At 41.0% G+C, this 14,003-nt stretch overlaps 1 protein-coding gene across 2 annotated transcripts in view; it reads left to right on the plus strand.

The window, feature by feature from the left end:
• Nucleotides 1–14,003, plus strand: part of LOC129089426 (ephrin type-B receptor 1-B) — a 142,842-nt gene that overhangs the window by 95,230 nt on the left and 33,609 nt on the right. For both annotated transcript variants that reach the window (XM_054596876.1, XM_054596875.1), the window contains exon 6: nucleotides 8,970–9,094. In XM_054596876.1, the coding sequence (XP_054452851.1) occupies nucleotides 8,970–9,094 (125 nt within the window). The remainder of the gene's footprint in view (nucleotides 1–8,969; nucleotides 9,095–14,003) is intronic.

Consider the following 14,003-nt stretch of genomic DNA (forward strand, 5'->3'; position numbering starts at 1 on the left):
CCAAGTAATTGCACTGTTCCTAGTTTCGACAGGGGGTTTCAATGGCAGGCCACTGAAAAGGCAGAAGTATCCAGAAGGGATTTGTGTTGATATTAATGCACTTCAAAAACGAAAAGAGGAAACACTTTTTTAAAAAGTAGGGCCCTATTGTTGTGATTTCATGAACACTGCATTTTTTCATTGTTTTGAAATTCTCTCGTCCGTTCATTTGGTATTTTTGTGCACTGTGCCCTAGCATGATGCAATGTTTGGAGAGATGGCGTAACAAAATGCAAGTTCCACGTATAATAGGAGAGGTGTATTTTGAGCCTGGAGGACCATGGAAATTCCCAATGCAATAGCAGTCATCATACATACAATGGGGTCATCGCACCAATCCTACCCAATATATTGTAATTGTTGCAAATGGGTAGTAATGTCAAAACAATAACAACTGTTATCCAAATGAAGCCCTGTGCTGGAACCAAGGTCTTTGGGCCCATAACGTATATAAAGGCAAACATTTTCTTCATCTCCTTAGTAAAGCTGCGAAATGCCAACATTACAACTAAAATGTAGATGAAAATAACTTGATTGCTTCATCATCAGAATGACAATTGAAGCACTTAACTGTATAACAAAAGCAAAGGATGGTATTGTTCGAACTAAACAGACGCACATTGCACAACCCTAATTTCACATGATGTCCTCTCCATGCCGGAGCCAGGACTGGAAGTAGAAAAGACAGATTTCTTTGTTTATGTGACAAAGTCATGTTTATGCCCATCTGGGAATGCACAGGTGCAAAGATAATCAGGAGATGACAGTTAATTTGTTCATTTTTTATTTTCATTGCGCTTCTGATTTAGATGGGAATTAGTTATCAGAAACACGTGACTCTGGAAAGCTTCCGATTTGGACTTTTAAATTATGGATGTTTATCATGGAAGTGTGCATAACAGCTCACACATTTATAGATCATAAAACATAACTGATGATCCATTTCATTTTGGGGGGGAATGTAGTTCATTTTGCCTGAAGAATGTGGTATGTTTAAAGGTAAAGGGTGCACTCTTTCACAGTCTCCTCTAAATGCCTCTTGACTCAGCCTGTCAAGGTGAGCCATTTTTGTCATGTGCTGTTGTGCTCAGCACAGCTGTTAAAAAGGTTTGAGATGAATATAATGATTGCTTAGCAGTTAATGATTAATCAACGTACCCTTTTGTTCATCTTCCATTTCACCCATCCTCTTTGCAAACAACATGCATGGATGTGCCTCCGCTTAATATGGAAGTAAATTGCTTCTGCATTTATATATGCACAAATTTTCTGTGCAACAAGGAGAAGAGATGGCTGTCACTGTGAACGTGTCAAGAAAATAAGGGCCTGTAATATCAATCACATGCGCTTACATCTCTGTTTAAAGAACCACTTCAAAAATGTTCAACCTTATTTCAATAATCAGCCCGTATAGTGGCTTGCTTATCCACAGCAAACAACATTTTCCGATAGCACACCAAAACCTACAGCTGCAGTCTCATGTCAAGCAAAAGCAAGAAGAAATGTGTCAAAGCCTAACTTTTAAGTCTGTAGTTTCAAAGTCTCACAGTTCTGTTTGTTTAAAATAATGACAAGAGGCCTTCATACCAAAATAAGCCTTATTGCTCAAAATCCCATCATTAGGCTCAAAAGCACATCATCAGACATGGATTTTGAGGGGAAAAAATAAAGCTTTCCCATGAGACATAGTCCGTTGACAAAGGTAATGGTATATTGTTACACTTCTAGTACTTTAAGAATGTCAACCTATGAGGGAACAGATAGGTGAAGTGGTCCTTTAAGTCAGATTACCCAGGAAAGATAAAAATGTGTGCTTGTTGTCTCAATGGAGTCTTTGCCTTTTCAACTGGACATGGCTTTAGTGTGGACTGTTGTGAGATTAAGGAAAACCAAGAGACCACCTGGAAAACAGCGAGGCAGCAGTCGTTAGATAGGTTATGGTGTAAATTGGCCATGAGGAGACAAAGGTGAGTGCAGGAAAAGTGGACCGGGAGGAGGAGAGGAGGGAATAATGGAGGTGAGGAGGAAGTTGAAGGGATTTAGTGTGAATCACAGAAGAGGCCATTTAACTGCCCTCGATCCCAGCGTGTGTCTGGGAGGCAGGACTGATCAATAGTGTGATTTAGGAGTGCCTGCACTGCCTGTGCTCTCCAGGAGATGCACTCACACACACACACATACAGATACAGACATACAAAGACTATATACGGTGCCCTCTTAGGCTATCATTCACACCTGGCCTGATTTTAGTCATTTTTTATTAACTAAAGAAAAATAGCCATTTGTCCCTCTCTTTGTAAAATAGTGTGATTTCATTTTAAGGGTAGGAGACACACTCTGCTTCTAGTGAATTTATTAAATTGCTTAATTACCACAATGATAAATATACAGTAGTCAGGTTGTGGCCATAAAAATATCCTAGGGGTGAAAACTACAGACATGCCAACCATTTTTTCTTATGTAATCCATCTTGGACACTTAATTTACGCCCATTACTGATTCAGATGGTGAGTGGCTTTTTCATCTTTTACACATTTTACAGCTCCTTTCTACTCTGAGTGGTTATGTGAGGGGGGATTGAGGAACAATATATGAGAAAAAAGGTCAATAAATCATGTGACTGGTGCTATCTTTTTCATTTAATCCCTGATGCTCAACGGTTCTCTGATTTTACTGGCACAGCCTTCTTGACCTAGATTATGTGCCAACAGTCCCTCTGACCACAGAATGCCAACTACATCTACAAACAATCCATCTCCACTTAGCTGCTCTGTTTGGAGAGGTATTCCCACAAAAATGCAAACACCACTTTCCCCCGGCCTTCTTTGGCCAAGTCCGACCCGGTGGGTTGCATTCAAGATACTAAGATGTTATACGCTAGACTGAAATCCAAACAACCGGAGGAATTAAAGAGTTCGGCGCTCTGTGGGGTTCTAAAATCAGATGAGATGTTAGGCAAACATGTCTGTGGAGGGTATTCCAGACACTACTCATTATGTCTTTCCAGTTTACAGCCGACAAAGTCTTTCCAGTTGTTTTTTTGAGGGCTGCCTTTTTCTTCGTTTTGTTTTTCCCTTTCACTGTTGCTTTCATGTATCAGAGCTAGGGTGTCCATCATCTTAGACAGTTCTTCAGGCTCTCACCAAGTGCTGTTTTCATTTTATTTGATACCTGTTCTCATAAATGTTGGATCCTGTCCCTGGACCCAAAAAGTGAGGTATTAGCTGCAGGCAAAACTAAAAGTGTGGGCTTGAATGCTACTAAGCCTGCTCATCAATTCTGATGTCTTAACATAGTGTATAAGTGACGCTAGGAAGTGTATGTGTGTGTTTGTGGCTATGTGAAAGTAAGCTCATGCAGGTAAAGGTCCTTAGAGCTCCGTTCAGAATCCTCCACGTTTAATGTGATTTTGAAAATAATTCCAACCATGGTTCCTTGACAGAAATTCATGGTGCCGAACTGATCCCTCTTTATGATGTTTGAGTGAGGCCCATTACCATGTAGTCATGGCTGGCTTGGCCGTCTGAGCCCCTGCTAATAGGAGGGTAGTAGTTAAACCTATGCCTTTGACAGAGGCACAGCACATGACTATAGGCTGCTCTCCTCATCACACTGAGCCCCTATTAGGAGGCTGCGTGGTTCAATGGTGTGCCAGCATCTTAAAGCACAAACCACAAGTGCACTACAGAGAAAAAAAACGACTTGGCTTGAACTCGGCTTGAACTCGTGGTTGTGAAAGTTGCCCTATGTATGTGTGCTTTTTTCTATATACAGATTTGAATGGGAATTTGGAAGAAGATCAGCTGACCAAATATGGAGCAACTTTTTGTCCAATCATATCACTGAGAGTCAGTGAGGCAGAGCAGGAAATTCCGGCTGGGAATTTAGAATTGAAAGCTGTGTTGCATGAGGAACACACGGCCGTCTGAAGTCAGTCTTTCCCAGGAATGTCACAACCAGAGAGAAGACACAGTGAAAGGAAAGAGAGAGAGAAATTATTTTGGGGTGGAACTAGAATTTGTGGACATTTACCACAGTTTCTATTAAAGAAACACTTTTATTTGCATTTAGGGAAACAGAAGTTTTCGGAGCTTTAACCTTACAAAAGACTGAAAGTAAGGATATCCCTGTATGAGTTTTGACCATTCTTTATATTTGTCACTAATGAGTTTGCCAACTTTTTGGAAGTGCACTTTAGGATGTAGGACAGCATGCTTGAAATGCTGACTGACCCCTCTCCATATGAATTATGGGGACTGCACACTGATGTAACTATAATGAAAACAGAGGCTTGGGTCTGTGCCTAACATGTAAAATGATGCCCCAACTCATCTGTATTCCAAAGTAGATTAATATTACAAAGGTAAAGAAGCTTTTATTCTTTCATCACTTTCTTTCAAACCCTCTCTCACCTTTTTTCTCTCTGTCCCTCCTTTCCTTTTCTCTCACTTCCTCTCTGTCTCAGCCAGACACAGGGAGGCTTTGACTTTGATTAATGGTGAGCCAAGCTCTGCATTAAAAGCCAGGGGCAGCGAGTGGGGCCAGATAAAAGTGGAGCACGGGAGCAAGGGATAGGAGGGATGGAGGGAGGAGAGAGGAGTGCAGGACACAGTCACCAATCACTGTCAGCATCATCGTCCCAGGGTGACAGTGGGGGACGCGAAGGAGGGGACAGTGGTGCTTCATTGGGCTGAACCTCACCCTCATACAGGCCCAGCACATTGTCTCTGACAGGCTCTTCACACATAGGCCACTAGGACACAGAGACACATACTGAACATGTACACACACTCTTTATTTCTCTCTCCTGCTTTTTTCTCTTAAACTTGGTCACTGTGTGTCCAGTGGGACATGGCAATGAGAAAAGTTAAAAAATATATACAGTATATATAGGCAGTGCAAATATATTCAGCATTCAGACTTGCTAGTCTAATATTTCAGACTAAACTGCCATTGTTTGAAACTCAATAAAGTCTGACATTGTGTTTGTGTTAGCTAGGGTTACCTTTGCCTCAGCGGACGGTCACATATTCCCTCTTTGTCATTTTCAGTTGACATAGAAACAGCACTCATAAGGACTAGTTAACATGTCGATCAAATACTGCATGATAGTTATGAAAAACTAAGTTGTTGGTTAGAAAAAAGAACATTGCATGGGTTATGGGGGTTACTCTGGCACAGGAAGATGATGTTTCAATATTAAATCCGACCCACGAAGCTTTGATTGGCTTGGTTGTTTCCCTCAATAAACACAACATTTTTGAATTGCCGAAAAAAACTGAGATGTGTAACAAAGGTCTCAACCCAGGCTATATACAAGCAAAGTTTGAATCACTATAGACGTTAAGCACTTGGAATCATGCATACAAAAAATAATCTCTGGTAAAATATGGATGTTTTTCTGCCCGTGCGCCTGAATGCATGAATTGAGTTGGGACCAGGACTCAGGGCTGGAGCTGTGGTAATACCTCTCCTTCTCAGCCCCTTTTTTTTTTTCCACTGCAGGAATTTGTGTGTGGAGTGCCCCTCCCCTGGGTCTGTCAAGAACAGTGTGTGCCTGTGGCCGGTAATTGATAATGCGGCCCAGGCAGCCCTAGCCCTGGTCAGTGGAGCGTGAACCAGCCTGAGAGGCAGAGAGGCTGAAGTGCACCGAGGTGAAGCTTAGCCCTCACACTCTCTGTCTAGGGTGAGAGAAAGAGAGGGAGGGAGGGAGGAAGGGAGGGAGGGAAAGCAGGAGGTGAGAGCCAAGAGAGCCATGTAACACAACCCATTTGCAGTGACAAGATAAACAGAGTGTATTCATTTGTTTACAGTTACATTTTAAGGAATTATCTGTAACTCAAACCAGCAATACTTACCCAAATCAAAAATGTAGAATAAGCCGTCTTTTCTACAAAACACAATTTTCCACAACAACCCCACTGAGTGAAGAGGTCAGGGGCTTTTCTCCTTACAGAACTTTTTCGACAATAGAATGGTTAGTCTAGGGTGATGTACAATGAGAGGAAAATAAATAGATAAAGCATTTGGAGAGGAAAATCATTTAGTTGAGAGTGGGTGCTATTTGCTGCCTTTTGAACAGAGGAGTCATTCAGAAAGACGGTGAGTGGAGACCAGGTGGAGCGATGACTGGGCCTCAGCAGCGAGCAGGCCGAGAGCCAAGAGGCTGATGGGCACAAGATGTAGAGCATGGGCCTGTGTGGGGCTGTATTTATGCCTGCAGACACGGGGGTGGAGATTCGTTTCCAGCACTGTATACAAGCACCAGGGCTTTGAACTTAATATGAGCAGCCGCAGAATCAGTTTTCAATCAAACTTACTTGTATGTTCACAAGCTGTTTTGATGAGTAGGTTAGGTTGAATTCATATTTTAACTTTGAAGCTAAATAAGATTTAATCTTAGCACCTTAGAAGAGTTTGTGATCATACGGTAGATTTTTTGGGCATATTTACATGGCATTAAAGAGATCATTTGTACATAAAAGCTGAGTAATTTGTATTTTTGTTTACATTTTTGTGACATTTTCATAAACTTTATTCATGACTGTTTCTATGATAGATTGATTTATTCATAGTAAGGATTATACTTAAAGACCATGAAACCAGCAAGCAATAATTAAATAAAAATCATTTAAAAAAACATCCTAGTTTAACACTCAAAAATAAATCTGCTTCATCAGGACTGCGTGTGATTTGATCAGTTTATATTGACAGTGCTGGCAACATGAAATAACAGCTGTGAAACTGTCATTAAATTCGGATTCGGAAGTATGAGACATAAAATTTGTCTAGCCCAGCCCACCTCTAACCAGTAAGATGAAAACACAAAGAAATCTCTGAAGTGCAATAACAACAACTGTTCTGACTTCGGAAGAAAATATTGTGTTCATGTAGGACCACACCATTTAAAGTAAGAAGATGATGAAAACATATATTTGCAGGGCCTTTAATCCACTGAAAATTCCTCTGCTACTCAGGAATGGTGCATTCTAACAAAAACCGAACAATAGTGGTTTGTTAAGAACAAACAGAAGAAAACATAACATGACAGTTAGCATGACCAATGAAAAGGCTAAATACACCTGAAACCTTTTACTTGAATATCAGGGATCCAAATGAGCCCTGGGAAGTGTATGATGATATGAACTGTGCAGATTTTAGAAACTTGCTCCCCTGCTGCTGCCCAAGCCAGCACTGTCTGTGACATTTAGAAAGTTGTCAGTGTGCCCCGTAGATTAAACATATTAACATAACAAATAGATGCAGAAAAAGTGCATATCACCACCAGGGAAATGTACTTTTTCCTCACAGAGAGGAAAGTCTGAACTACCTTGATGCAACTGTCAGCAGTGACAAGATATCGGCAGATTTGTTAAATGTCAACCGTGTGGAAATCTACCATGGCATCATAGCAAAAAGACAGGGGGATAGACTCTGTAATGGAATATGATACATGTTCCGATATTATATTAGGCTCCTTTTACAGACCTGTAGTCCAAAATAACAAAAAAAATGCTTTCCGCTCATCAGATGCTGCCCTGGTTCAGACGTAGGTAAGAAACTGAGTAAGAAACATCCAGTGTTTCATCAGGGTGTGGTATTTGTGACTCAGGCCTTTAAAATGCCTACAGTCAGTACAGGCAGTGGTACTGAGGCTTCTGTCTAGCTGAAACTTAAAGATGGGAAATCGTACACAGAAACAACCGCAAACACAATCAATTATGTGTCATTTTTATCAAGTGATGTCTGGATCACTTCCATGTTAGATTGGCCCATTTCATTTTAACGTACATTCCTGAACGTGTCTAACTGAATGTCTCCTGATAGAGAGCGATGTAATTTGACCTTCTTCATGCTATTTCTGTTGCACTGGGCATTATACTGTTAAGTTAGATGCATGTGTTCTAGGTTAATTTACTTGTGCACAAGCATGGTACAACTGTAACACAAAAGCCCAGTTAAGATAATTCTATCACTACATGAACTACTTTAAAAACACAGTTACAGAACATTGGGGAATAACTTATATTGATTCATCATTTTGTAGAAATATGTAATGACTTGTTTTCTTTCCTACCAAATTTTACAAAAAACAATGGTAATTATTACATCATGTTGTTTAGTATAGCCATACATAGACCTTTGAAACTTAATTCCTGCAACCAATGCATCCTGAGAATAGCACTTAGTGCTCCCAAAATCAGACTAAATCCTACTTGATTGGTTGCTGGACTCACGCCAGACTCGTGGTCACTGACGATTCTGGCGCAAAGGTAGCCGGAGTCCTGCTAACTAGAGCTGACACTCAGCCCAAGTCCACACCCTTAAATCCTTCCCAAATCTGGCAGCCTTATTATGGCGAAAGCCAGCACATATTTGGTCCTGCAGTGCCAGAATATGGCTGAGTGAAGCTCTAATCGGCCTGACTCAGCTGGCTACCTGGGTACTGATGAGAGTAGCAGTTATTTAGACTTGGATTCTGTGCTGACTACAGATAGCTGATGATGGTTTGTCCGAGGTACACATAGTGGATGATATGCATTGCAATTGTGCACTATTTGTAGAATGTGCACCGTCATTCCTGGAAGGTCTTTGTGAGGGTGATGTACCAACTATAATTAGCTGTCATAAAAGTTGTTATGTGAATATTAGGCAGATAATGAAGTGGTTGTCCCATAGCTGGCTTGATATACTAATTTATAAATCTAAAGTAAAGAATTAGTCTGGCCACAAAAGGCCACAGCTCCACATGTTTTAGGTAAGAATTAACTGACTGGCGAACTTTTCTGCACAATAATCAAAACTCTCACCTTGTGGTTGTGGGAATACAACTTTTTCTTTGCCAACAGTTTGGGTTGATATATATCTGTAATAGTCATTGTTTTTCTAGAAATGTATTGATTTTGTGTTGCTCCCTCTGTGTCCTTCAGCTCCCTCCATAGTTCCCATCATGCACCAGATCAGCTCCACAATGAATAGCTTCACACTGTCTTGGCCACAACCAGAACAGCCCAATGGCATCATCCTGGACTATGAACTGCGCTACTACGAAAAGGTAAGATAAGTGTCTGTATATGTGTAGGTGTGTAAATGCATGAATTTACATGTTTATATCTGATGCCAGATACATTATACTCTTAGTGTATATTTATATTGGTGAAGTGCCAGCTCTGGTCCTGTCTCCTACTCTGCACATGCATAGCAAACTGCACGTAAAGCACCCCAAGAGTCCCCTGGGTTGATAATATGTTCTTTCACTGTGTTCACTCCATCTCTCCCACTGTTCTTTGGTTTCTGCTGCTGATGAAGTAAATAGGTTGACCTCTGCTCCAGGCCCACTCTGCACAGTGCAGCAACTTGTCCCGCTGTGAAAATGCATTGCGTCTGAGGGGGAGTCACATCGAACCGTCTGCTCACACACAATACGTCTGCTTTATTAAGTCGCTAGCCCTACCCCACAGCGCCGCTGCTGCTCCAGTATTGACCTGTAGGCTTTTCCCAAGGCCTTGGACATAATCGGAGACTCTAGCTTTTCTTTTGGGCCCTTGTTTGTCCTCCTAAAGCTGATCGATAGTTATAGCGAGGCTGGTCATGCACATTTATTTTCCCCAGTCTTTGTCATCTTAAGCTAAGACTTTTGTTGGTGCACCTTCACCCATGTTGTGCTCCCCAAGTAAAAGACAAAAATCAATACAGTTTTATAAATGTTTTTCTTTTTCTGTTGAGTTATTTATTTCACACAAACTCATTTTGGCTAGGGTTCGTGGATCAATATTCACAGCTCCACCTTAGAATAGTGTTTGTCACATTTAGCATTTTCTATCAGAGAGAACAACAATCATGTTTTTAAATTATGTTTGCAGTTGGAAACTCAGTTATCCAATAATAGCTGCATTGCTTGCTGTTTCCCCCTCTGGCATTGCTCAGGTCATGAAATTGAATCCGATTGCCATAGCCTTGAGAAACCTTATCTGCCAGACAGCTTAGTGTCGTGTAAATAACACTTATACAGCCTCCCATTAGCTCATGAATATCAATGAAACCTAATCCTGTTGATGTTTATGTAGCATGTCTTCTCACAAAAAGATGAGCACAGCGTAATCACAAATTACTGAATTAACAAGGACAAGATTGCTAATTGCACTGGGATGATTCAGGTGACTCAGAGGTTGTGCTTTATGCTGTCTACCTCTGTCTAAATGTACCTTCATATCCCCCTGTACTATGTCTATCTAGGAAATGCACCGCAATGTGAGTGAGAGTAAGACACATAAAATGAGTCAGAGTGATTGCTTTGTTACACCAGGCTGTGCAGATGAGATTGCCACATTGGCGGTCCTCCCTTGACACTCTGTATTTTGGATCTGACAAGACTTTTTATAGGCACTAAACATACTTTTCCTCAGCCAGCAACTGCTGTCCAAAGTGCCACTGCTGATGTGTTTTTGTGCCTGATTAAGCACCAACCCTCAGAAGAAAAAACAAACAGATGGTGGCAAATCTAATGCCTCGTGTGTAAATCCCATACCAGTTAAAATGTATTACGCACATGCATGATGAAAAGTCGGCATTAATTCTCACTGTCACACATGTTGGCTCGGGTTACTGCACATGCATGTTTAACCTCCTTGTTGGATACGGAGAAGCTGGGAATTAAATTGCATTCCTTCGAGGTCAGTCCTGCCAGCTCTCCATTGATTCCCTGAATGCTTGAGAGGTCAGGAAAATTTGGAAGTTTCATGCATCCATAAGGTGATGATGTGCTCTTTTAGTCATAAAAGGCAATTATGGAGGGATGTCCCTCACCATATCTTTCACAGACTCAAAGCTTTACCCATTGCTTTGGGCAACCTATAGGCTGGATAATAAAAGAAAATGCCTTTTTAAATATAATATGGCCTCGCTATTCTCACCTTCTTTTTAATGCATCTCACTAATGCTTGCATTAATCTGAGAGTAGTCACACTGTTATGGTTCTGGAGTTGATTGTCTCAGCTAGCTGGCACAGTCAGCTAGTCCTTAGCACAGCAGAGAGCTTTCTCTCTACACACTCCATCTCACAGAAAGCTCCCTATTACCATTTACAAGAGCGACTTCTCCAGCAACATGGCATTGTCACACTCTGTATTGAGTAATACCTCAGGGTAATCATAAAAACCTTTTTTTATGTTTTTGAAACCTTTCCTTAATGTCACAGTGTTACCCATCAACCTGATAATATATTTGGGAAAAACTATTATTGTATTCATACTAACAAAGGTTGTTTACCAGGAGCACATAAATGGAATACAAATATTTTCACTAATATTGCTTTCTTATTTGGACCAGTGTTTATCACATAACCTGCAATTCCAACTGTGGCCACTACCCTAAAAAAAGCTCTGTTCCTTGACACAACTTCACGGTTTTGTCTATGAGCCTGGGTTGAGACCAAAAACAGCCCATTTGCAAGAGGCTGTATGTTGTTTAAGGTACCATTGAGAGAAAAAAAAATACAATCCAAGAAGTCTAGTTTGAGAAACAGTTTAATGTGTTTTCTCCTTTTTCTGTTACTTTACGACCATGAAAAGCAAGTATAGTGTATTGATTTCCTCCAATACTTTATATACTACTGACAGCGCTGCATCTAAACACGCATCCTCTACACACAACAAGCACTGCTGTCCATGGTTCCAAAACAAAATTGTTGAGAAATAATGCACATGGTAGGTACATATGAAATTGCACCGCATCAGTCAGTCAGGATTGGGAGCCAATGACATGTATCGTTTGGCTCATGCGTTCTCTGACATGACGAAAAGGGATGGTAATGATTTTGAATATGGTGATTGGTTATGAAAAGACTGCATTTTGACAGTTTCACCTGAAAGCTGTAGTGAGTGCTGAAGGCTGTTCTCTCAATAGGCATCACTCCCTTTTTCAACCCACCATCTCATTGCAGAGTAAGTGGTCCTGGGATTCTATAAATTGGGAAGCAAGATGAAATAAATTAAAGGTTTTCAGAGAAAAAAGTAGAATCCGATGCTCCCGGTCTCTCCATTTTTCTCATACCTTTTTTTCCTCTGGTTGCCTGAAAATTTGGGGAGGGTGGAAATAACTCAGCATAGTGGAGGTCAGGCCTTCCATTAAGGCTGGAGCAGAGCAGCCACTGGCTCTGAGTGCTGATGGCTCTGTGTGTATTGGTGTCAGAGAGAAGGTGTGTGCATGTGTGTGTGAGCTTCTGTCAGTGTTTGTGTGTAAGTGTCAGCAGTAGTTCAGGTGCATCCATTCTGGATGACAGCAGAACTGTCATGCTGCAATGTGAAAAAAATCTGAATCAAATACAAATTTACAGCATGTCACCATTCGGTGGCATACTAATCATAGCACCATCTGCATTTTTGGCACTCTGAAATCCCCCTTTTACTTTACATACAATCAGCAATTCCTCAGAAGAGAAGCCAGGAGTAAGTATTTATTATTCTTTCCTTCTCTACCTGCCAGCCTTCAGAGTCGACAACAGCACTTTTGTATAAGCACACAGATGTAGTAAAGACAATTTTTAACGGAACCTGTAAAAAGCAGAACTTGTGCAGCACTTCCTTAGTCCCCATCAAGGGTATTCACATTTCCTCCCTCTGACTCCTTTCTTCTCTCCCTCTTTGTTTGTCTCCAACACTGCTCACTAAGGCCTCTTTGTAAGTCTCCAGGTGAACAAAATGCATACAAAGAGTCTTCTCAAAAGGAGGTGGCTGCAAAGAATCTTTTTTAAAAAACTAACTGAAAGCACTCAGGCGAATACATTTGTCTTCAAATATATACTGTAGATAAGATGGTCCTTCTCATTTCTCTCTTAGCATGCTCATTAGTGTTTACAGGATACCTTTGCAAAATTAGAATGAGAGGAATTTATTTTTTTATTTTGTTGTGATATAGTTTGTTTTTTAATTATTTGAGTTTCTTTATTTCCCAAAACAATTTATAGGCTTAAATGGTCTTTAATATCTGATTTTATCACCATTGTATTTCCATTTAAACTTACTACCATCTTTTTTATTAATTAGAATTCTTGAGGCAATGGTAATTATTTGCATTTGCTATTAAAACCATCTAGTCTCGGAGATTTAAATTGTTAGCCCATATCTCTCCCCCTTTCTTTTCTTTTTGCCTTTTCACCGTAGGCAATACATTTTAATTTATACATTAATGGAGGATGTCACTAATTTCTTTCATTTCCAATTTACAAACATAATATTAGCATGTTCACCCTCAAACACTCCCCTCCCCCTCCCCCATTTCCCTCTGTGTGAGTGTGTGCAGGTGTGTCAGTGTATTTGCATCCGTGCATGTGTGTGAGCCGTTGCAGAGGACACATGGTATCCACAATGACTATCTCTGTGCCAGGTGGGCATGCTGTCCACCCGCACACACACCCACACAAACACACACAAAAGCACACGTCATATACAGTCAGGTTTATTTTTATAGTACATCTAGTAAATTTATATGTCCACATTCGCCCAGAATCTGTTCTGAGTAGGGTTCCAAGTAGGTAGGTAGTTTGAGTATGGTATTGCACCTTTTGCCAGTCAACAATATGTATTAGGAGCATTCTGGCTAAGTTTGTCCCAGTGATTTCACTGAAAGCTGCAAAGACCAAACTCCCCGCGGCGCTTCCTGTCTGTCACCTCTGGCAATGCTTTTGATTGGCTGCTCTGCCATCTGCCTTTCCACCTGCAACTCTGTCTTTATTTAGCAAGTTAGGGTGTGGTCCTCATAATCCCCATTTGACTGGCAGCAGGAGAGGACCTCTCGTGGCTGGAAGTCCCTCCTGGCATGGCCTTTTATTGGCTATCCCCTAACCTGCTGGAGTGCCAAATGCCAGCTCATTTTTAAGTGGCAGATGTGTGTGTGTGTGTGTGTGTGTGTGTGTGTGTGTGTGTGTGTGTGTGTGTGTGTGTGTGTGTGTGTGTGTGTGTGTGTGT

Source organism: Anoplopoma fimbria, chromosome 3 (genome assembly GCF_027596085.1).
Source record: "Anoplopoma fimbria isolate UVic2021 breed Golden Eagle Sablefish chromosome 3, Afim_UVic_2022, whole genome shotgun sequence".
In the NCBI taxonomy this organism is placed as follows: domain Eukaryota; kingdom Metazoa; phylum Chordata; class Actinopteri; order Perciformes; family Anoplopomatidae; genus Anoplopoma; species Anoplopoma fimbria.